Source organism: Leuciscus leuciscus (assembly GCF_965113295.1).
Source record: "Leuciscus leuciscus genome assembly, chromosome: 3".
NCBI classification, from domain to species: Eukaryota; Metazoa; Chordata; class Actinopteri; order Cypriniformes; family Leuciscidae; genus Leuciscus; species Leuciscus leuciscus.
The window spans coordinates 67,970,478-67,996,248 of NC_138727.1; the positions used below are offsets into that span (position 1 = coordinate 67,970,478).

Here is a 25,771-nt window from a genome sequence, read left to right on the forward strand (position 1 = left end):
TAAAAAGATGAAAAACAGTTTCAGATACCCCACAAAAAGGACAACCCTCATCATCTGAAACTTTAAGGAGTGCTTTGTGTCTGTTCGTAGCTAAAATCCCATGCACAATTCTCCACTGAAGATCCCCCACCCTCTTTTCAATGGGTCTTTTGTACAGGGACCGCCAGCTACCTTTCGGGGAAGAGCCTGATTCAAACACCATTGTCCATTTAGTGTCTCTCACATCCTTAAGATGTTGGAAGTTGATGGTTTTTACACAAGCTCTGTAAAGTGTTTGTCTGCTCAAAATACCAAAAATATTCAGTTCTGGTTTATCCATAGAGAGCAATTTTCCGTCATCTTCCTGCCAGTCCCCTTTTTTTATAGAAACATGCAGTTCAGGAAAATGGGCATTTTCTGTAGCATCACAGTTCTTCCCCACAGGATAAACTTTCATAAAATCCTTTATAGGAACAGGGAGGGCCTCCTCAAGATCATCCAGCATCCTCTTGATAAAACGCTCAGACCTGAAGCCCACCTTCTGTGTCAGTTCCTCTACCGATATCCAGCTCAGTCCCCTTCGTAGGTGGCATATTTTAGAGACTCCTGCTTTCAACATTGCCGACCTCACAGAGACAGAACTCAACACCTCAACAGAGATAAGTGGATTAAAAAACAAAGGCTCTTCGTATACCCACTGATTGGATCCTTCCCATACTCTTGAAAAAGATAGAGTCTGCCAGGCTTGCAATACACTCTGGTAGAAGACAGTCAATCCTTCCATTACTAGTCCACCAAAAGACATGACAAACAGTTGTTTATCCAACCCCATTCTTCTGTTTTTCCGCAACAACGCACATGCTACGTCCATCCACTGCTGATGCTGATGATATAAGAGACGCTGTGCCACTTGCAATCGGAATACAGCAATCCTCGAACAAATGTCAATTAGTCCTTGTCCTCCCTCATTAACGGGAAGGTATAGGACAGCAGCTTTTAGCCAGTGTTGTCCTGACCAAAAAAATTTAACAAGAGTCTTTTGAATGTCTTCTATTATATTTCTTGGAGGATCCAAAACCATCAACTTATGCCAAAGGGTGGACGCTATAAGATTATTGGCTATCAGGACTCTTCCCCTGTAGGATAACTGGGGTAGCAACCATTTCCATTTAGACAACTTTACAAGCACTCCATCTACTAACCCCTCCCAATTCTTCATCTTACATTCATCTTTACCAAGATATACTCCTAAAAATTTAAAACGGACTTCCCCCACTTGACATTTTCTGGTAATTCTGGTAAAGAGCTTTCTTCAGAACCACACCATAAGGCTTCTGTTTTTTGCCAATTAAGTTTGGCTGATGATGCCCCTTCATAAATCTTTAAAGCTTCCTTTATAACTTGAACATCATGTGTATTCCTAACCATAACAGTTACATCGTCTGCATAAGCAGAAAGTTTAATAGCTACAGCTTCTGGCTTATTACTTACCAGAATACCCGTCAATTTATTTCTTAACAAACAAAGTAGAGGCTCTATTGCCAAGGTGTATAACTGACCTGACATAGGGCACCCTTGCCTTATCCCTCTTTTCATTTGGATTGGTACACTTAAACCACCTCCTATTTTAACCATGCTTACAGCATCAGTATATAAAATTCTTATCCATGCTAAAAAATGTTCTCCAAACCCATAACACTTAAGAACCTTGAACAGATAGTGATGGTCTACACGATCAAAAGCTTTCTCCTGATCTAGAGAAAGCAGACCAAAATCAACATTATATATCCCAGCATAATCCATAATGTCTCTCATTAAAAACAAATTATCATAAATAGACCTTTTTGGTATACAGTATGTTTGGTCTTTCTGTACTAACACATCAAGAACACCTTTAAGTCTGTTAGCCAAACACTTAGATAAAATTTTATAATCGGAACATAAAACAGCTACTGGTCTCCAGTTCTTAAGTAGACAAAGATCTCCCTTCTTTGGGATCAAAGAGAGCACTGCTCGTTGGCAGCTTTTTGGTAGAACCTCAGCTTTATAACTTTCTTGTAAAACTGTAAAAAAGTCTCTTCCGATTATTCCCCAAAAAGTTTTATAAAATTCTGCTGGTAAACCATCGATTCCTGGTGCACGACCAGATGAAAGTTGATTCACTGCTTTTGTAACTTCCTCAAATGTCAGATCAGAGTCCAAGTTCTTTACATTTTCTTCATCCAGCACAGGCAAATTATTAAAAAGTTCATCCACGACTTCACTTCCTGTGCACTCTTTACCATATAAGTCCACATAAAAATCAACAGCAAGTCGCCGCATTTCCAAAGGATCAGAAGTAACATTCCCATCAGGTGTGCGTAATGCATGCATATAATTAGTATGACAACACTTCTTATTCAAATTAAAAAAGAATTTCGTGGGAGCATCCATATCATGCAATGAAACAAAATGTGATCTCACAAGAGCTCTATTTACCTTTTCATTTAACATATTACTTAACTCCTGTCTCTTTTGACTAAGATCATCTTGTACATTAACATCATTTTGATCAATTAACATATTTTGAATTTTTAGAATATCTTTCTCTAATTTGGCCATTTCTTGTTTAATTTGACATGCAGTATGTGCCATAAATTGTTGACAGAAAAGCTTAATCTGCGTTTTACCTATTTCCCACCACTGAAGCAGATTTTCATAATCATTTTTATCTTCAACCCAACAATTCCAAAACATTTTAAAATTCTCATAAAAATTAACATCCTGAATTAATTTGATATCAAAACGCCAATAAAAGAATTGTGGTTTTGTTTCTGATAAAACAACATTCACTGTAATGAGCTGATGATCAGAGATAATACAAGGTGTGATAGATGCACCAATCACCCGATTACTTTGATTTTTATATAAATAAAATCGATCCAAACGAGCCGCACTAACTCTACCTACTGCCACTTTAATCCAGCTATATTGTCTCACTTTTTTATTTTTTTCCCTCCACACATCTACTAGCCCCAACTGAGTGATTATTGCTTTCAAAACTTTAGCAGAAGGAGGATGTGGTTCTTCTCCATTCCTATCAAGAACAAAATCAAGGGTGCAATTAAAATCTCCTCCTATAATTAATAAATCATCTTGTGAAAGAGAAACAAGAGTATTTTTAAGCATCTCAAAAAGCTTAATTCTGTCCCTACCAATATTTGGCGCATAAATATTTACAAAGACAAAACATAAATCTTTTATTTTAGCTTTAATTAGAAGAAGTCGCCCCTTTTCCAATTCACTAATTGATAGAATGTTTACATCTAACTCAGAAGAAAACAAAATTGCCACCCCTGCACTTAAATTTGTCCCATGGCTAAGAAAACACTGACCATCAGACCACAAACCCCAATCTACTTCATTATTTATGTCACTGTGTGTTTCTTGTAGGAACATCACATTAATTTCTTTTAGCTTTATACTTTCTTTTAACAATGACCATTTATTACTTGCCCTAATCCCATTTACATTTAAGGACCCCACTCTTAGGACATCCATAATAAAATAGGGTATGAAAGCAGAAAGAAACAGTATTGTGAGAAGAAAAACAAGAAAAGGACAGATACCCATCGTGCACTTATTTTAGTTTACCTCTCACAGCCCGGCGTTTCGCCTTGCCTGATTTTACTCCATGCCTAATTGTTGTTATGTATTTTTTTAATCGAAACCTTTTCTGCTGGGATAACACTTCTAGGCTGCATTCCTGTCTCACATTCATAACAGATAGCACAAATTTGTCTAAATCTGGAAAAAATTTACCGATGTCAACACTTTTGCCCTTTGTCTCATCCAAAAAAGCATTAATCTGCTCAACTGTATACAAATCACTTCCACAATTTGCCACATCAAAGTCCGCACATGAATCATCATCTCTACAACTCTCTAAAGTTGCTTCTGACATATCATCCATTTCTTCACTTTGCCCATCATTCGTCTCATTATCCTGTACTAGGCCACCACAAACATCACTCCTACCAACATCACTAGGCCTACTACAACTTGGAACCTCAACATCAGCGACAGTATTTTCAGAAACATTTGGCCTTACCTCGATACTCGTATCTGCCTTTTCAGGTTGTTGTGGTGTTCTTTCCTTCACAATCTGCGGCCTTTCAGATGTTTCAGTTGGGCCTTCCACTTCAGTATTACGCGCTTTATGCGGGCAGGTGAAACGTTTATGACCAATATCTCCGCATTCGAAACAACGCAAAGTCTCCGTACTAGCGTACACCATATACGCACTCTCACCGTGAGATATCCGAAAAGATACATCAAGCGTTTTAGTGGGAGAGCTCAAAAACATATAAACGTGTCTCCTGAAAGATAACACGTGTTTCAGTGCGGCGTTTTTACAACCGAGCGGAATTTCTTTTATAGCGCCGGCAATTTTGCCAAATCTAGTCAGCTCTTTAATAATATTCTCATTACCAACGAATGGGGGCACGTTAGAAATGACAATTTTCGTTGCCGGTGCCGACAATGGTGTAATAGGCACATTCGTTTCATTAACCCAAATTCCGCTTTCAATCAAGTTTTTTACTTGATTTTCATTTTTCAAAAAGACGACGACTGCCTTATTCATTCTAGAAGCAGAACTAATATTTCCATTGCCAACCTTAGCTCCTACAGCAAGGAGAACATCCTCAATAGAGGTATTCGCCTCCGACGCACACCTGAAACCATTCCGGAGGGTGAGAGGCGACGCTCCCCCCGCAGGGGTAGACGTCATACTGCCTCACACACACACACCACGCGATATAACCTTAAAACTACCCTAAAACCAAGAAACGTGCTCAGAGAGGTAAAACAAAGAAAAAAACACCTCAAAAGAGAAAGAAAGAAAATAAGTAATAATATAGAAGGAAAAGGAAAAAAAACAGCTTGAAAAAAAAGCAAAGCGCTCTCCTACACGTGTCTCTCACACACGCACCCACTCCCAGCATCCACTCCGACAGAGAGAGAGAGAGAGAGAGAGAGGGAGAGAAAGAGAGAATTGAATTTCAAAATCCATTTATTACAAAATTTTAAACATTGTCCAGTCAATCAACATACTGTTAAAACAAAATCAGAACAGACAAGACACAATTATCTTAAGAGGGATGCAGGTTATCATCAATAATCTCACACAAAGCCCCCTTATTGCACCAAATCTGATCAAAAGAAACTAAATCATTCATGGCTTTAAAATATCGAAAATCAAATCAAATTCTAGATTTCACTGAATTGAAAAACACTGCCTCTAAATTATAACTTGTGTCTCGTTCAATTTTATGTTTCCTAGTATTATAAATAGCCATTTTTAGCTTGGCCTATCACAAAATTCAAAAGTTGACACTGAAAACGGTGTTTCCTAACATATTTAAAGCCACAAATAAAAACTCCAACAGAAAAAGTTTCACCAAAACAAACAAATCATTTCTGTAAAACAATAAACAACGACTTCAGTCTAAACCATTGCATAAATGCATGGAACACAGTCTCTCTCATCAAACAAAATGGACCATGACCAACACCAGGGTTTAACACTGAACTAAAGCATTAACTGCGACTGCCCCATGTAATATTCTCCACTGTAAATCGCCTATTTTCTTAGTTAATGGTGACTTGTACAGAGCTCTCCATTCTGGTTTTGTGCCCTCTCCCATCTGTAGGATGGTACGCCAGGGTGTATATACTTTATTATCTAACAACCTTCTATTCAAAGATTTGACACAACTTTTATACAAGGCTTTTCCAGAGGCCGGCTCTGAACCCAATAATGACACATTTTCAGAATACAAAAAAACACCTTTGCACACTTCTAAATTAGGTGATAGCAGCAGATTAGGGAACGGATCTCTGCAGTCCGGAGTAATCAGTCCCTCAGAGTAGTCCTCCAGCAGTTTACATTCTTCTGTTGTAAGAGCAGATCTCCATTTTTCAAGGAGTTTAGCCACTACACGTGTTGATCGAACGCCCAGATGTTCAACAACCAAATCAACATTCTTAAAGTCTGTTCCTGCTAGCTGTACTAGATGTCCAAGGGTGCTGGGAAAGGTCCTTTACTTGATATATCCAAGCGAGAACCATGAATCAAAGGTTCTTGTAACATCCAGTCTTTGCACTATAAACAACATCCAAACTTTAAAAAAATTATGATAAAAACTGGGTAACTTGGACAAGTCCATCTTTTTTAGGGTGCAACCATAACAAAGGCTTGTCCAGGCCTAATCCTTCAAACTTCTGCAGAATTGCAAAAGCTGTGGATTTCCAACTTGAGTCCACTGGTCCAGTTAAAAGTCTCTGTGCAAACTGAGTCGGAAAGCTGCTGTTCTGCTCTGTAAATGTATAAGTCCATGCCCTCCCTCTTCTTTGGGCAAATACAAAACAGCTTTTGGAACCCAATGCAACTTGTCCTAAAAAGAAATCAATTAAAATTGACTGAATTTTTAACAAAAGATCTGGTGGAGATCAACACAAATTAAGCGATGCCAGAGATAAGATGCTACCAAGTTATTAATAATCAATGTGTGCCCTCTATATGACATTTTTGGAAGCAAATATTTCCATTTGTCGAGGCGACCTTTTACTTTTTTCAACAACTTCTTCAAAGTTTTTTTGTACAATAATTTTACTTCCTAAAAACAAGGTATTTAAAACCTTCCTTAGTCCAGGTTAAACCATCTGGGAGGTTTGGTTCTCCACTTAACCAGCTCCCAACCAGTGTAGCTTCGCTTTTAGACCAGTTTACCTTCGCAGAAGAACACATTTTAAAATCCTTTAATATATGTTAATCAACAAATCCACATCTTTCTGACAATTAATTAAAATAACAACATCATCAGCATATGCTGATAATTTAAGTACATTTGAACAATTTGAAATATACACTCCATGCAAATCTGTTCTTAACTTGTTTAAAAGAGGCTCTATTGACAAAGCATAGAGCATACCAGACAAGGCACACCCTTGTCTAACACCTCTAAAAACTTTAAAAGGAGCGCATAAGTCACCATTAACTTTCAATATACTTTCAACTTCACAGTACAAAACCTTTATCATAGAAACAAATTCAGGATTAAAACCAAATGCTAAAACATTCCATAAATAATTATGCTCAACTCGATCGAAAGCCTTTTCTTGATCTATTGACACTAGACCAAAATCTAAGTTGAGACTCTTACCTAAATCCAAAACATCCCTATTAAAAGAAATGTTATCAGAAATTCGCCTACCAGGTACACAATAGGTCTGGTCAGGATGGATAACTTGTTCCAAAACTTTGCCCAATCTATTTGCCAGAACCTTGGAGAGCAATTTATAATCACTGCACAGCAAATTCACGGGTCTCCAGTTTTTAATATCATTCAGATCTCCTTTCTTTGGCAACAGAGTGAGAACCGCTCTACGGCAACTTATGGGTAGCCACCCATTGGCTAAGCTTTCCCCATATGCACCTCCAGCAGATCCGGACCCACCTCCGGCCAAAAGGACTTGTAGAGGTCGACTGGTAGTCCATCAACTGCAGGCACTTTACCACACTCCATACTTTGGAGAGCTCTTTCCAACTCTGTCCAGCTTTACTGAGTCCAGCATTAGCTTCTTTGGATAACTGAGGTAAATTATTAAGAAAGACATTACCATCAGTTTGTTCATGTGTGAGTTCACTTTTGTACAGTGAAAATTGCTAATTGCTCTTCTTCGAATGTCAGAAGGGTCTGACAACAAGACTCCAGCTTCTGAGCGTAAGGCATGAATAAACCTTCTCTGTCCATTTTTTTTCTCCAAACTAAAGAAATTTTTTTAAGGGTGGATCCATCAATTCTACGCTTTGAAAACGTGATCTGACCAGAGCTCCTTGTGTAACTGTGCCTAGAAGTTCAGCTAAATAATTTTTCATTTTATTAAAAGTTTCAAAATGGGTCAAATTTCCTGTATCAGCAACCCCCTGAACTAAAATTAAAACTAGTTCAAATGTCATGTCAATCGATTCAAATAGTTAAAATAATTTGAATAAAATGAAAACATGGGACTTCACAGGGAACATAATACACAGAAAAGCTAAATAAATAATTACAAAACAGATTAGAGCTTACAGACCACAGGTACAAGGGAGGGTTAGTGGAAGGCATCATAGAAGAGTTTTGTTTTTAGTCTGGATTTAAAAATGGAGATGGTGGGAGAGGTCTTAATGTCTATAGGAAGACGGTTCCAAAGACGGACCGCATAGCAGCTAAAGGCTGCCTCTCCCTGCTTGGTATGGGCGCTGGATTGTACCAGTTGGAGTTTTCCTGCTGATCTAAGTGATCTTGAGGGGCTATATGTTTCAAACATCTCTGCTATATAGAGAGGTCCTTGGCCATTTAGTGATTTAAAAACAAGAACAAGGACTTTAAAATCAATTCTCTTTTGGTTCTGGTCAATAGCCTTGCTGCTGCATTTTGGATCATTTGAAGAGGTTTTATTGTTTTTTTTTTAGAGAGACCAGTGAAAAGACCATTACAGTAATCCACCCTGCTGGTGATAAAAGCATGAATAAGCTCTTCTAAGTCTACCGGTAATATGAAGTTTTTAACCTTCGCAATGTTTTTTAAGTGATAAAAAGCCGATTTTGTGACTGCCTTCATGTGGCTATTGAAGCTTAGGTCGCTGTCAATAATGACCCCGAGGTATCCGTATCAAGCTATGATCAGAAAAGCTTACTGGAACAATTTAACAGCTTCTGAAAAAACTAAGCTGGTGTTTGAAACCATAAAACCTATCCAACCTTGCTAAAGAAATTAAGTTATTGTAAGCATGAGTCCAAGTATATTGCCTCTGATTACCATGGAAATTTCTCCAAACATCAACAATCTCATGTGATTTCAATAACTGAATGAGCCGCTTTCGTGAAAGCATCTGCGGTTCAACATGATTTCTATCTAAAATGTGCTCAGTGCAATTAAAATGCCCTCCTAGAAATAATAATTCCTCCGAATTTGAGGCGTTTTAAATGCACAATCTTCTGAATCAATAACAGAACAGCGATTCCCCTCTATACCGGCTAAAAGTTGCTCAACTGCAGCGGTCGAGCCGCTGGCAGATCACTTGACCCGCTGGCAGATTACTCACCGCGGATACTTCATCTTCCTCTGCCTCAGCGGCACCTGCACTCTCCCCTTCAGTAGTCTTATCTACCAGCACAACTTCTGTTACTCTTTCAGCGTCTATCACTGCTATCAATGTTTGAGCCATACTTGTTCCAGGCACCTGAGCATCAGAGAGATAGATATAGAGAGAGAGAGGAAGAGAGAGAGAGAGAGAGAGAGAGAGAGAGAGAGAGAGAGAGAGAGAGAGAGAGAGAGAGAGAGAGAGTACATGCTGTCTGTACATGCTACCCTTAGGAAATATCATTAGGAAGCATGGCATTAGTTCCCTTTCGAGGGAACTCGCGCTGCGTCGAGAATCGACACTTTGGGGAATGCCTTCAGCATGACACGTCTGAAGCCTGTATGGAACTAGTCCAATCTTGATTGGTGTTGTGTCATGACGTCACTCGCATGTGACGGTGATGTGGAAGCTATAAAAGGACGCTGGATCACAACAGCGTCAGCTTCTGTTCTTCAGCAAGTGTTCTGTGTGACTGTGTGTATTTGGTGTTGTTTGTCTCATTATCTCTACATTGAAAGATATCATGGCGAGCAAAAGTCAAGATAAGTGATTCAGACAGTGTGCGTCCCCTTGTCCACGCTATTTGAGCGAGGGTGATGCACACTCGCTCTGTGTTGTTTGTCTGGGAGTGGAGCATGCATGGGCATCGCTCGAGGGCTCTGTCTGTGCAAATTGTGATCAGATGCCCCTGAGAACGCTCTGCTCCCGCCTGAGCCTGTTCGATGAATCAGGCCAGGCACGCGCTCCCCGTGGATCAGGTCCCGCGTCTGTCAAGGCAGCGCGGCGCTTGCATTCATGGGGATAGCAGATGGAGTTGGCTGATGATGTTGAGACGGCCTTGCTCCATGGCAGCTTTGGTAGCTACGGAGAGACATCTGTGGCTGAATCTGTTGAGCATCGGGGACAAGGACAGGGCCTTCCTCCTCGATGCCCCGATTTTGCCTTCTGGCCTCTTCCGCAACGCAGTCAACACTGTCATCGAGAGGTTTCAGGAGGCGAAACGACAGTCCGCTGCTTTTAAAACAACTTATCCCCCGCCATCGTCCTAGGTCTCATGGGTTTGCTGCCAGGGGGCAGTGCCACAAGGCAGCTGCCAGCTCCTCATACCTGCAGCAGCAGAAGGAGAGTGTCAGCAACACCCTCAGCCGAAGTCTTCTAAGCTGAAGGCAGATCTGAGGACTGTCATTCAGGCGAGGAAGGCTTCGGCAAAGAGGTCCTGACGCGATGCGCAGGGCTCTGAGGGTGGTCCACTCTGCGATCGAGCAACAACAGCTTGCTCCTTCGCGAAGCCCTTAGGAAATCGATGTTTGCCTCCCGCCACTAAATGCGCTTCAGGACGCATCGGTTTCCAGCGAATGCAAACCGCAGTGTCCGCCTGAAAATATTGCGGCCCTGTCGAGTTCGCTTCCTCTCACGGGGCCTGTAGAAAAATTTAAGTTCCTGCCAGTCAACACCATATAACACCAGAGGTCAGTCTCGAGAGACTGGTCACCCTAGTAGATTATCTAGACACCTGGAAAGGTCTTCGAAATATATCTCAGTGGGCCCTGCGCAAAGTGGAAAAGGGGTAAAGAATTCAGTTTGAGTATCGTCCACCAAAGTTCAGCGGGGTTGTGCACACGCTGGTCAGCCATGAGCAGGGTCAGGTCATGTAACAAGAAGTTCAGTCCCTCTTAGTAAAGGAAGCCATAGAGCAGGTTCCTCCTCAAGAAAGGGAAGCCGGGTTCTACTGCCGGTACTTCATACTTCCCAAGAAGGATGGGGGGGTTACGTCCTATTATAGATCTCAGGGTACTGAACCGGTCTCTGAGGAGATTCAGGTTCAAAATGCTAACCATACCTATTATCATGAGTCAGATCAGATCCGAGGACTGGTTTGTCACGGGGGAAAAGCGCATCAGTACAGAGTTCTTCCATTCGGCCTAGCACTGTCACCTCGCACCTTCATGAAATGCATTGATGCTGCTCTTGCTCCTCTGAGACTTCAAGGCATTCGCATCCTCAACTACATCGACGAATGGCTCATTCTGGCACAGTCAGAGGAAATGGCGGTTCAACATCGAGATGTTGTTCTGAATCATCTAAGGTGCTTAGGATTAAGACTCAATGTCGAGAAGAGTTCATTAATTCCTCTACAGAGAACCATTTTCCTGGGGGTAGTATGGGACTCAGTCACGATGTGGGCACAGTTGTCTCCTGCTCGTATAAACACCATCTTGACCACAGTAACGAGTATCAAGCTAGGCCAGGCCATCACTGTCAAACATTTTCAAAGGGTTCTGGGTCTTCTGGTAGCAGCGTCCAACGTGATTCCTTTTGGCCTGCTCTATTTGAGGGCCCTGAAGTGGTGGCTCAGGACCAGAGGGAACCCATTTCGCATGATCAAAGTAATGTGCGGATGCCTTCGTTCTTTGGTCATGTGGAAGAAGCTTTTGTTCCTGTCCCAAGATCCTGTGGCACCGTCTCAGAGGAAAATTTTGACCACGAATGCATCCCTCTCAGGTTGGGGTGGGGTCATGAAAGGCTGCTACACCAGAGGTCTTTGGAAGGACCATCATCTTTCATGGCACATCAATTGCCTGGTGATGTTGCCTGTATGCATTTCCCCTGATCGCTCTGCTCCCAGGGGTTCTAGAGAGTGTCCGGCGGTACTGCATCAGCTTGCTCCTAGTAGCCCCATACTGGCCGGCCCAAGTATGGTTTTCGGACATCATGGCTCTTCTAGCAGGCCCTCCGTGGCAAATCCCGATCAGGAGGGTCCTTCTTTCTCAGGCCGAGGGCACAATATTTCACCCTCGGCCAGACCTGTGGAAGCTGTGGGTCAGCTCTATATTTCTTCACGCCCTGACGAAACTTACCAATTCACAAAATTAACGGAATGACATTAAAGACTGGATGACTAGTAATTTCCTACTACTTAATTATGAAAAAAGATTCAAATTATTGGACAAAAAAACGTCCTCACGTAATAATCTAGAATACTGTCTAACACTTAATGGCTGCTCTGTAAAGTCTTCGTCGTCGGTTAGGAACCTGGGTGTGCTCTTTGATACCAATCTTTCATTTGAAAGTCACGTGTCTAGTATCTGTAAAACTGCATTTTTCCATCTTAAATTTATATCTAAAATACATCATATGCTCTCATTGACAAATGCGGAACAATTAGTTCATGCGTTCATGACATCAAGGCTAGATTATTGTAATGCTATTATGGGTGGTTGCCCTGCACGCTTAATAAACAAACTACAGCTGGTCCAAAATGCAGCAGCTTGAGTTCTTACCAGATAGTGTGTGTGACAATGATCATGACAAATAGTGTGTGTGATGGTGGTGATCATGACAGATAGTGTGTGTGACAGATAGTGTGTGTGATGGTGATCGTGACAGATAGTGTGTGTGACGGTGATCATGACAGATAGTGTGTGTGATGGTGATCATGACAGATAGTGTGTGTGACAGTGGTCATGACAGATAAGTGTGTGTGACGGCGGTGGTCATGACAGATAGTGTGTGTGACGGTGATTGTGACAGAAAGTGTGTGTGACGGTGATACCTGTCCAGAGCAGTGGTGTGCAGGACTGCTGATCTACTGTGCAACTGTACATTTCACCCGCTGAGTTTCCTTTTAATGGGGCTCCAACGATGATCCTGCCAAAAACACCCTCACAATCAATCAGACCCTCAGAAAACACATGTAGAACACCCTAGCAACCAGTGTGTGTGTGTGTGTGTGTGTGTGTGTGTGTGTGTTTCACGCACTGTTTCCTGTTTCCGAACTCTGACTGATAAACGCTGTAACCAAAGAAATCTTCTGCCGTGCCGTTAAATCTCAGGGGATGTTCAGTGTCGATATTGAAGGCCTCTGAAAGAGATGCTGGAGAAGCGAGAGAGACTGTTGAGACATCAGGAGACGTTTGTGAGACTTAAAAATTGTGATTCACTTAAAAAGTTAAAAGCTAAAGTTTCTCTTCCTGTCTGTTGTTTCATGATATGTATATAACCACAATAGACAAATATGTATTTACATACAGTATGTAAGGAATGGAATAAGAAGGGTTAGCGTATTGTTATAAAGTACTAAGTACTAGGACCGCTGCTGTTCACTCTGTACATGCTACCATTAGGAGATATCATTAGGAAACAGGGAATTAGCTTTCACTGTTATGCTGACGATACTCAGCTGTATATTTCTTCAAAACCTAACGAAACTTATCAATTCACAAAATTAACGGAATGCATAGCGGATATAAAAAATTGGATGACTCGTAATTTCCTACTTCTTAACTCTGAAAACAGAGGTGGACAGAGTTTCTAATTATTGGACAAAAAACTTCCTCACGTAATAACCTAGAATACTGTCTAACACTCGATGGCTGCTCTGTTAAGTCTTCGTCGTCGGTTAGGAACCTGGGTGTGCTCTTTGATACCAATCTTTCATTTGAAAGTCACGTGTCTAATATCTGTAAAACCGCATCTTTCCATCTTAAAAATATATCTAAATTACGCCATATGCTCTCATTGACAAATGCGGAACAATTAGTTCATGCGTTCATGACCTCAAGGCTAGATTATTGTAATGCTCTACTGGGTGGTTGCCCTGCACGCTTAATAAACAAACTACAGCTGGTTCAAAACGCAGCAGCTCGAGTTCTTACCAGAACCAGGAAGTATGACCATATTAGCCCAGTTCTGTCAAAACTGCATTGGCTCCCTATTAAACATCGCATCAATTTTAAAATATTGCTGATTACTTACAAAGCACTAAATGGTTTAGCTCCGCAGTACTTGAGTGAGCTCTTAACGCATTATAGTCCGTCACGTCTATTGCGATCTCTAAATTCCGGCCAGTTACTAATACCTAGAATATCAAAATCGACTGCTGGCGGTAGATCCTTTTCCTATTTAGCACCAAAACTCTGGAACAGTCTTCCTACCATTGTCCGGGAAGCAGACACACTCTGTCAGTTCAAAGCTAGACTAAAAACACATCTCTTTGACCTAGCATTCACATAATACATTATAGACTTCTATAATTTAATGTTAGGCTGCATAGATTAGGTCAGCCGGAACCGGGAACACTTCCCATAACTCCTGATGTACTCGTTACATCATAAGAAGAATGGCATCTACGCTAATTTTAGTGTCTGTGTTTATCCCGAGGTTTTCCTGCAGCCTGCCGGATCTAGGCCGTATCCAGATCTGACGAAGGACCTTCGCCTGAACCGATGACAACGCAGTGCTGAAGTGCCAACTAGTCTCTCCCTATGGAGGATCCCTCTACCACTATACAGATAAGGCGTTGTCGGGAAAATTTATTTCGCGTTCCTACCCCAAAGCAACAAAATAAAATAAAATTCTTTATCAAAATTTATAAGGAAAGACAAGTACTTTGTTTAGGCTTGGCTTGTAGGGAATTCCAAACCTGCGTATTTTCAAATGCACATAACTATAGAACCCATTCTAATTGCGCATGTGAACGCCATCAGCGTTTCTCACAGGTTCGCGTTTAAAGTCTGTGTAGAGGGAATGGTGTCGTCTTAGCGGCCCCTAATTTAATAACAAATGATCATTGCGACGGAAGCAAATCAATCAAAACTAACTTTAGATGGAAAATAACTGAACTCTGCTATAAAGCCAAAACAATCTCTGTTACCTTAAATGATACGCTTATCTCTGTGAAGCTGCTTTGAAACAATCTACGTTGTTAAAAGCGCTATATAAATGAAGATGACTTGACTTGACTTGACTTATATTTGTAGGATTGAAAATAATCCAAGATATTTGAAATGAACAAAGACATTTGCTTTACTGTTTTCCACCCCCTCTTTCCCCAATGGCCATTTGGAGTTTCCAAAGGCACAGAGGGGCTGATAGTGATCAAGACTTGTATTGTTGCATTACATTTTTTTGTGAATTTTAATCTATTTATTTGGAATAATGCGACAGTTCTAACCCCATACACCTTTAGTACAATGGGGTTGTAATTATCTGATTGGTCAGTTTGAACGTCTCACAGTTGGGTTAAAGTCACATGGTCAGGTAAAGGATAAAACAAGATTGTAACTGTTGCTCTGACTCTTTTATTCTCTGGGTCTCTTTCTTGGGGCTTTCTCCCTTTGCCTCCTCTTTTCTTTGCCTCTCTCTCTCGTGCATGCTGGGAGTTTGTGGACAGTTTGTGGCGTGTGTTTGTGTTGGAATGAGCTCTACGGTGTGAGTGAGTTTTCTATCTTTTTATCTATCTCTTGTGGTTTTGTTGTTAGGTAAATAGAGGAAAGTTTGTAGGTGTTTGTGAGGAGCGTCGCTATGGTGGCGTCTCAGCATGTGAGCTTGAAAAGTTTAATGTAGCGGCATGGCGTTAAGGTAGTACCCGCGGAGCGTTGTTCAGTTGAGGGCTGTGTCCTCGCTGTTGCTGCTGTTGTTGGTCATGACTGCATTCTATCTGCATCAAGAATGAATAGCGTAATAGTGATGTTTTTGAACAATGTTGAAACCGGGATTGTTGTGAATGATCCCCTTACTCCAGTCATGCCCTTAGTACAACCAGCGAAAAGAGTAATATTGTCAAATGTCCCGCCGTTTATTAAAAATGAAGTGATTGAAAGGGAATTGTCCAGACACGGAAAGTTTGTGTCACTGAATATAAGCCCAACAGATCACTCAGATCATTAGGATCATATCAGCTAGAAACACCAAGGGTTCACTCTAAGCATGGCGAATCTGCTTTTAGCTATTATGCTGGAACAGCTTCCAGAGGAGATCAGATGTGCTCCTACTGTAGTCACATTCAAATCCAGACTCAAAACACTTCTGTTTAGCTATGCATTTACTGAATGAGCACTGTGCCAATGTTCGTCCGACTGTTTGTACTGTACTGTATTTTATTTTATTTTTCTAAACTGTTTTAATTATTCTTATTTCTTTTTATTATTTAAATTTCCTCTATGTAAAGCACTTTGAATAGCCATTGTGTATGAAATGTGCTATATAAATAAACTTGCCTTGCCTAATATAAATTCTAATAGTGCCTATTGGCACTTTAATACTTCTTTGCTACAAGACAATCTTTTAAGGATGTTTTTATTTATTTTTGGAAACAGCTCAGTTCCAGGAAAAAAGAATTTTCTTCCCTACAACAATAGTGGGATCATAGGAAAAAAGAGATACAGCAACTGTCGTCAGCACACTCTCACCCCGGATTTCCACCAACTGCGGAACGGCTGCGGATCGGCTCTGCTGCGTGTCGGCTCCGTGCTCCGCCGTCCTTCAATACCCACCAGGTCCGGATTTGTTGCGGAACGGCTGAGGCCATGACTGACAGCTGAAGTCACGATCGAGGACCTACGAGATCTCGCAAATTTACATATGATCGCGCAATATAAGTGCTGAATTGCTGCGGAGCTCTCCGGCATCCGGCAAAAATAGAAGCTCTGCGTATCTGCTCCGGAGGGCTGCGGATCGCCAGAGCTGGGACTGTGTCAGAATGCAGCCGTTCCGCAGTTAGTGAAAATACACACATTGACTAATGGATCCCTATTTACTCTGCCGCCCTTCCGCAGTGGATCTGCAGCTGTTCCCAGTTGGTGGAAATTAGAGGTTAACGTATCCAAGGACATTTCCCAATCAATTGGCGCTTTTCCACTGCATGGTACGGTACGGCTCGGTTCGGTACGGCACGCTTTGGCGCTTTTCCACTGCATGGTACGGTACGGCTCGGTTCGGTACGGCTCACTTATGGCGCATTTCCACTGCATGGTACGGTACGGTACGGCTCGCTTCGGCTCGCTTTAAATGGTACCACCTCTGTTGAGGTTCCAAGCGTACCGTACCGATACTAAAATGTGACGTGAAAACACTGAAGATCACTGATTGGTCAGACAGAATCGTCACTACCAGTGTCATTGTATTTGCGACACGAGACCATGCACGAGACAAACCCGCTAGATAGCCAGTAGACAACAGCCAACGCTGTAGTTTCTGAGGGCACACACACACATGTGTGTATATATATATATATATTATTAATAAATGAGCAAAACTTGGCCACAAAATATTTAATATTCAATTATTTTAATGATCACAATTAAAGTTTTAATTTTATTAAATTGAACAGCGCAAAATTCAGCATTCAATCAAATATTCAAAAAGACTTAATAATAATGTTATTTCTCTCTATAGGCGCGTTTACTACGAATATGGCGATCGTCAACTTCATCTTTGCCAGACACTGACAGAAAACACTATTTTATAAATAAAAATCAGTGCACGCGTCCCCGGATTTACAAACGCACATCTTGCTTGTTGCACACACATTATGTCGAAATAACGAGATATTATGTTGAAATAAAATTATTATTAAGTCTTTTTGAATATTTGATTGAATGCTGAATTTTGGCTTGTTCAATTTAATAAAATTAGGCCTATATGAGCAAAACTTGGCCACAAAATATTTAATATTCAATTAGGCTATTTTAATGATCACAATTAAAGTTTTAATTTTATTAAAACGCGTGCACTGATTTTTATTTATAAAATAGTGTTTTCTGTCAGTGTCTGTGCATTGCAAAGATGAAGTTGACGATCGCCATATTCGTAGTAAACGCGCCTATAGAGAGAAATGCACATAATGGAATACATAAGAGAGTAGCCTATTTCTTTTTGTTTTGAATTATTTCGTTTAAAGACATTTCAACCCAGTCAACACGTTGACCTCACAGTGATCTCTCCATATGTTCACAATCTGAGTTCACAGTGATCTAAAAGTGTAACCTTACAGCGCTCTCACTGTGTGCTCATATTATGGCCACAATGTGAGTCACCCCAGCTAGAAATGTCATTGGACGTGGACTCCAACATCACTCAGACATAAAACTGTGGTTGCAAATTAAAATTGGGTTGACGTCTTAAACATTTGATGTCAGGCTCCAACGTCATTAAACAACTCCACAAACAGCATTACCAGCTTCACTTATTACTAACCAGATTTACTTCTGTCATATGTGTACAAAAGTCCTTATTGATATTAACAGAGGTTTAGATGTTGATGATTTATTGAAATTAATAGTTTGGTTTGATGGCACCATTATGGTGATCAGTATTTGCTTTAGTTGGGCAGTTTGACTTGGTGTTTTAATGTTGGATTTTCTGTGGCTGCTGAAACTGTTATGGCAAGAACAGCAAGAGAAAATTTGATCAGATGAAGTCAGCTACTTCAGGATGATGACAGTGATATAATCATCATGTAATGCACTGATCAGCTGATTTCTACTAGACAGTCATATGTGTTATTAATTTCAAAATTCATTATAGTAACGTTTCTACAGCAAGACATCCAACCATGTTTAAATAAGAAAACCTAAACAATTTGGACTACTTCTGAATCAGCATATGAATCTCAATAATGGTGACTTGCTTTATGCCGCAATGCATTCTGGGAGCCACTGATGAGTTTTGTATAATGCACCCAGAATGCATTGCGCCATGAAGTATGTCACCGTTAATGAGACTCACGCGCTGATTCTTGAAGTTTGTGTTTGTCTCAATGAATGGGTTTAAAAATTACTATACAGAGATTTTTTGTAATTATATTTAATACTCTAGATTTCCTGGCTACTGGATCTCATGTTATAGAAATCCTGGATTAATGTGATCACATAAAATTAATACCAGAGACTAGGGCTGGGCGATTTAAATCGCGATATTGTTATGCGCATCTCGTCAGTAAAGCCGGTTCCTTGATTAGTAGTAAATCGCCATCACCTGCTTTCAGATGGAGCGGCATTTACTACAAAGAACCGTAGTTAACTGACAAGCTGAGCCATATCGCATTGATATCGCGGACGTATCGCCAGCGATAATTAATGCGATATGGCTCAGCTTGTCAGTTAACTACGGCTCTTTGTACACAGCAAAAACTCCAGTGTTAAATGAACACTCCTGGGAGTGTATGAGTCCACACTCAAGAGTGTTGAAGTTAATGAGATAATTAAGTGATTAATTTAGTGATGATTGAACATTATTGAAGACACCTGATGTTAACAAGCAGAATCACTGAAGGAGAAAATCACAAATTGTAAGCCACCGTTATGGCGATCAATGTTTTCTTTAGTTGGGCTCTTGACCCTTATATTATTAACTTTAGATTTTGATTGTCTGTTGTTTCTGAATTATAATCACCAGTTGAACAAAGAAAAAAGTGATCTGATGGTGTTGGTTATGTTATGACAATCATCATTTGAACTTGATCACTGAACTCATTAAAATTCTTCTTTCTGACTTCGATTTATGTTGTTGGTTTGTGAATCTGCATAAATGCCCAGAATTTTTTATATAATATAAAGGATTTCTTAAAAGTAAAAAAAAAAAAAAAAAAAATCATTCTTTTAGGCACACACAGATGTCAAGATTCAGTCTATGCATCTCAACAATGGTGACGAGCAGAATATTAAATTAGGAAAAGTACTTTACATAGACAATTCAGATCATAATTTATTCATACCGCAATGCATGATGGGAGCCATTAATGAGTTGTGATTGGTGGCAGCCACTGCAACATGCTTTATTATTGTCACCATTGTTGAGATTCACAGACTGATTATTGATGTCTGTGTTTTAAATGAATTTATCTGAATGTCTTTTGATCAAAACAATGTTTATTAAAGTACTGATAATCATAGGCTGAAGAATCACTAAACTGCTGCTAACAAGTAAAACCAAACTACCTCAATAAGTTTCCTTTTTCAGATCACAGCATGATTATGTCAAAACATAACCAACACTATAAGATAACATTTTACTTTGTTCATTTAACTGTTATAAATCAATAACAGCAGACAAACAACAGTAAATATTAAAGTCAACATATAATGGTCTAGAGCCCAACTAAAGCAAACACCCATCACCTTAATGGTAACTTACAATTTGTGATTTTCTTCTTCTGTGATTCTGCTTGTTAACATCAGGTGTCTTCAATAATGCTCAATCATCACTAATTTAATCACTTAATTATCTCCTCAGCCCTAAATGCCGCTTCATCTGAAAGCAGGTGATGGTGATTTACTACTAATCAAGGAAACGGCTTTACTGATGAGATGCGCATAACAATATTGCGATTTAAATCGTCCAGCCCTACCAGAGACTAGTACCCAGGTGATCTCAGACCACAACATTATGATAATATCTTTATTACCAACAAGTAGCCAAAATACTTTATTATATTTTCTCTTGCTATAACAAACACTTATAACAGCCAGAGAAAAACTAACAACAGATAGTCAAGGCCAAAGAGCCCAACTAAAGCAAACACTGACCTCCACAATGGTGACCAAACCAAACTATCACTTTCAAACAAACTCTTTTAAGAGGTTCAGTCCTGTGTCTGCTGGGAAACTTCCCGCTAAAACTTTAGAATGTTAGGGGATAATGTTCTGTCAATGTTATCACTAAACATGTTTAAAATGTTTTTAGAGAGTGTTATCCTTCCTTTTAACATTCTAAAATAAACAAAAAATAAATTGTAACAAAAATAAAATTAGCTACAGAAAACATTACAAGAACATAACATAATGCCCTCAAAACAGTCATAGAACAATAACATTTCTAGCTGGGATGAGCTCATATTGTGGCCATAGTTTGAGCACACAGTGAGAGCGCTGTGAGGTTACACTTTTAGATCACCGTGAACTCAGATTGCTGACGGTGTGACCACATGGTGACATCACCATGAGATCAACGTGTTGACTGGGAAGCTTTGTGTATTTGAGGATGAGATGCGCTCCAGTTAACGTACAATGCAAGTGACCGCTCGGGCGCCTCAATGATTAAATTGTCTATTTTGCATCTTATTCAATCCAGGCAATTGTTTGATGAAAAAATTATTAAAATTAAGATACAATTTATACAAAACGAAATTCACTTTAAAGAAATGCTTTCTACAAAACAAAACTTAATGAAGTGGTCAAAATTATGTCTGACTCGCTCCATGTCTCTCTACTCGTGCTGTTCACTTTTCATAATCAACATAGGCAGATGGAAAAAAATAACATAACATTAACTAAATGCGCTTTTTCAATGGCAGTAGGCTAAAACAGTACATTAGGCCTCGACTCTCTATTTGTAAAGATTGCTGCACATTCATTTAATTCTGAATTTTGCACACACAAGTTGAAAGGCATTTGTTCAAATCAAGTTCACGGATAATTGTGCGTGCATTCATTAATCATTATGATACTAAAATCATAACAAAGTAGGCTATGCTATGTACAAAAAATCAGATGAGCCCAGAATATGAACGCAACGTTTAATTACACGTTCAGAATTTTACTTCCATATAGTAAACCATTATAAGAACGTTTAATTTAATTTAAAAACATCCACATGCCGAGAATCAAGAGCACCATCCCCTGTGTTGTGCGTTTGAAATGTGGCGCGTTTACGATGATGTCATGGCAGTAGAGGCGGCAACTATAACGATCAGTCCCACCCAGTTTGAAGCGGTACTAACTGCAATGGAAAAGCAACCGAGCTAAAGCGATCCGAACCGTGCCGTACCGAGTCGAGTCGTACCACGCAGTGGAAAAGCGAAGCGAGCCGAACCGTTCCGCGCCGAGTCGAACCGTACCGAGCCGAACCGTGCCGTACCATGCAGTGGAAAAGCGCCAAATGAAAACCTTAGATATTGAAATAGTGGAACTTCAGAATTTGGTAGAGTCCACAGGAAATCGAGGACATACTGAGTTTCAAATTCAATATTGTAGTCACAAAAATCTTTAAATTGAGCAATGATTTGGCCCATGTTTCTCAGTGCTTGCAGTCCATTGAATGTTCACAGCATCAAAGCAACTGTTACTGGTTTCCAGTTTGAGTTGTTGCTGTGCACACATGCTAATTTCAGCACAGCTGGAGCTGCAGGGCCAAACGCCTTCTAAAAGATCAGTGAGATGATAACAAGTCAGTCTGGACAAATTACTCAGTAGAAACTTTTTTTCCCACTTTTGCATGGGAACGCAAATATCTTTGCGAGGGAACGCAAAAGATTTGAAAAAAAAATTATTCTCCCATCCTAAAATTTTTTCCACCACCACGTCCCTTTAGGGGCTCCGTACGCTCTTGACCCTTATATGTTTACTTTAAATTTTGCTTGGCTGCTGTTATTGATTTGTAACAGTCAAATAAACAAAGAGACAATGTGATCTGATGGTGTTGGTTATGTTTTGACATAATCATGTTATGATCAGAAAAATGAAACTTATTGAGATAGTTTGGTTTAACTTGTTAATTACAGCAGCTCTGTGATTCTACAGCATATGATTTTCAGTATTTTTCATATAATCCAAAATATTTAATAAACATTGTTCTGATCAAAAGACTTTCAAATGAATTTATTTAGAAACACAGACATCAATAATCAGCCTGTGAATCTCAACAATGGTGACAATAATAAAGCATGTTGCAGTGGCTGCCACCAATCACAACTCATTAATGGCTCCCATCATGCATTGCGGTATGAATAAATTATGATCTGAATTGTCTATGTAATTTACTTTTCCTAATTGAATATTCTGCTCGTCACCATTGTTGAGATGCATAGACTGAATCTTGACGTGCCTAAAAGAAAGTTTTTTTTTTTTTTTTTTTTTACAAAACAACTTTTAAGAAATTCTTTGTATTATATCTAAAATTCTGGATATTTTTTGCAGAATCACAGTTATGCTGTAATCAGCAACAAGATAAATCAAAGTCAGAAATAAGGATCTTAATGAGTTCAGTGATCATTGATCAATGATGATTGTCATAATATTATAACCAACACCATCAGATCACTTTTTTTCTTTGTTCATCTGGCAGTTATAACTCAGACACAACAGCCAAACAACATCTAAAGTAAACATATAAGGGTCAAGAGCCCAACTAAAGCAAACACCGATCACCATAATGGTGGCTTACAATTTGTGATTTTCTCCTTCAGTGATTCTGCTTGTTAACATCAGGTGTCTTCAATAATGCTCAATCATCACTCAATTAATCACTTAATTATCTCATTAACTTTAACACTCTTGAGTGTTAATTTAACACTCATATTTTAACACTTTACACTCTTGAGTGTGGACTCATATACACTCCCAGGAGTGTTAATTTAACACTGGAGTTTTTGCTGTGTATCACTGTTTAATTTACCTTTTCTTTGCAAAAACATGATCATGATAATGATACATGTCTTTGTAAGCTAAAACAAATTATCTTCTAATGGCATAAAATCTTAACAGATCAAAGCCATCAGTAACAACTGTCTGGCTAAGGCCATCAAATAAATATTGAGATAGTATCATCTATCTTAATGCAATTTGTATAAAGGCTCAAGATTAAACTGTGTTTTCCTCTCTATGTCTATTTTCCTTACAGGCTGACAACTGACTTTCTTCAGAACCAGACTCTGCAAGGGTCTGGTTCTGCCTGCCTTAAGCAGGACACACAGCTTTACATGTAGGAGATGGAGATGGAGAAACTTCAAGGGGCCGCTCACACCTCATAACACTACAGAAGCAGCTCCTGTATGTGGCCTCCCGGTGTAGTATGCAACACAGATTATGGTAGGATAAAACACCACCCATCTCCTATACACAATGTTTTGGGGAGTCACGAGGCCCCATCTGAAAGCGGCATTTCATTCACTTCACCCACACCTCAAACTAGACGACAACACAGAAAGGGTCATAATAAGAAGCCTGTAACTAATAATTCTACAGATGCGCTCCCTAGTTTACTAATGCATATGACCATCTAAAAAATACTGTACTGAATAAAAAGTTTTCTGTCCATTGCTGCTACTCTCAAGTCACATGAGAGAGCAGTGACAAGGGTCTTTGTCCATACATACAGGAGAGCTATTGTATCTTCTGAGGAAGTACCGCTGACTGGACAGTCATGCGGGCATCGGAAAATTGTTAGAGACAAGCTGAAATCAGCAGTTGTTCATGTGATGTAGAAATCATGTGTGCCTTACAGTAAATATGATAAAGGCACCTCAATTCGGACTATAAAAGAAGAAACCTGGACAAGACTCATGGCTCTTCCTTGCAATCTCCAATCCGGAACCCCAGCAGTTTTCGGGTGCAAGAAGCTATTTAAGCCTAGCTAGCATTTCTCTGTTAGTTCAGTACTCTATTATAATCTGTAACAAGTATTCTTTTCATTTTGATTCTTTTAATAAATATTGTTAAACATTTATTACAATCATCTGTCTGGAACTTGGATTTTTGAGTACGCTTCACCTTCTTTCTTCCCTGGACCGGGACGATCACAGCCAGGGGGAAAACTACCAGAGGGTGAGCATTATTTCTGATATATGAATAATCAGTGTGAACTTTGATTGATTAGATAGCCTAGCCAAAGAGGCAGCTTACGACAGGGTTATTGTTGTATACACTGTTAACCCTTGCTGTAAAAAAAGGCCTAATTCAGACAGTATCATACCATTTTCCATTAAAACAGTAATATACCGTAGAAAACAAAAATAGCCTACAGGAATATACTGTTAATTAACAGCGCTCAAAATCGACACTCAGAGGCTGTTTTCCCAATCACACCCTATACCCTCATTCACTATTCCCTACAGTAGTTCACTAAGATAGTCCACTTGACAGAGTGAATGAAAAGAAGTGAGTGAATTAAGGGCGTTTTTCCACTGGGTTCGTTTGCTGCGGTCCGAACCCGAGTGCGCTAGTTCCCGGCGCCCCCCGCAGCGTTGGTCTGGTTTCACACTCAATTAGTTGTATCGAACCCAGGTGCGTTTGCAGTGATCTTACGTCATCGCAAACGCACACGGAAAACGCATGGAGAATACAACTTGACTGAGCATAGCTGTAATTTGTCTGTTTTTTTGGTGCTATTATGCACAACATAGTGAGAGACAACTACGTTTATGTTCATTACATGGTGTAATTCAGCACATATCCAGGGGACGCCGTGTTTCTGCTGCTCGCAGAAGATTTTTCACTGATGCGACAGTGATACGCATGCGCGGGATACTATACTTCCTGAACAAGCGCGCACCCGAGTCCGTGTTGCTTGCACATTAACGCGAACCGCACCACGGTTCGGGAGCAACCGAGCTCAGACCACCTCCTCCAGGTAGTCTCGGGTTCGGTACTCTAGTGCGCACCCGGGTCCGATGACAGCGTTCACATTAGCGATTTTTCATGCGAACCGTGCCCCGGTCCGCACTAAACTACCAGTGTGAAAGCGCCCTAAGACACTGATGAACACCTGATAAGCAGAATCACTGAAGGACAGAGAAACAAGAACAGAAAAAAGAGAAACACAAGAACTACCACTGACTTCCAGCAACACTGAGTGTGAAACCAGTTTACAAACAAGTTTAACATTATTTCTTTTGTACAAAAGTTATTCTTGAGAATTAACAGATATTTAATTGTTGATGTTTTATTGAAAATAATAAAGTTATTATCACCATGATGGAGATCAGTATTTGTTTTAGTTGGGCTCTTGAACCATTGACTTTATTATATCAGTTTTTTCTCTGACTGCTTTAACTGTGAGTTTATAAAACACATTTGTTATGGCAAGAAAAGTCAAGAGAAAGATGATAAGGTGTTTATGACTGGTG

The 25,771-nt window shown here is 39.9% G+C and overlaps 1 protein-coding gene, 1 long non-coding RNA gene and 1 pseudogene across 3 annotated transcripts in view; 1 reads left to right on the forward strand and 2 right to left on the reverse strand.

The window, feature by feature from the left end:
- The window catches only part of LOC309495688 (integrin alpha-M-like), a 264,013-nt pseudogene that overhangs the window by 44,111 nt on the left and 194,131 nt on the right, over positions 1-25,771 (reverse strand). The window lies entirely within an intron of this gene.
- LOC309495698 (uncharacterized protein) overlaps positions 9,219-25,771 on the forward strand; it is a 58,326-nt gene continuing 41,773 nt past the window's right edge. Inside the window, exon 1 of the mRNA XM_082165506.1 lies at positions 9,219-12,625. Coding sequence (XP_082021632.1) covers positions 11,097-12,032 — 936 coding nt within the window. The 5' untranslated portion in view covers positions 9,219-11,096 and the 3' untranslated portion in view covers positions 12,033-12,625. The remainder of the gene's footprint in view (positions 12,626-25,771) is intronic.
- The window catches only part of LOC309495711, a 28,652-nt gene continuing 15,556 nt past the window's right edge, over positions 12,676-25,771 (reverse strand). The window contains exons 2-3 of the long non-coding RNA XR_014204803.1: positions 12,910-13,024; positions 12,676-12,798 (exon numbers count right to left, since the gene is read on the reverse strand). This is a non-coding gene — a long non-coding RNA (uncharacterized lncRNA). The remainder of the gene's footprint in view (positions 12,799-12,909; positions 13,025-25,771) is intronic.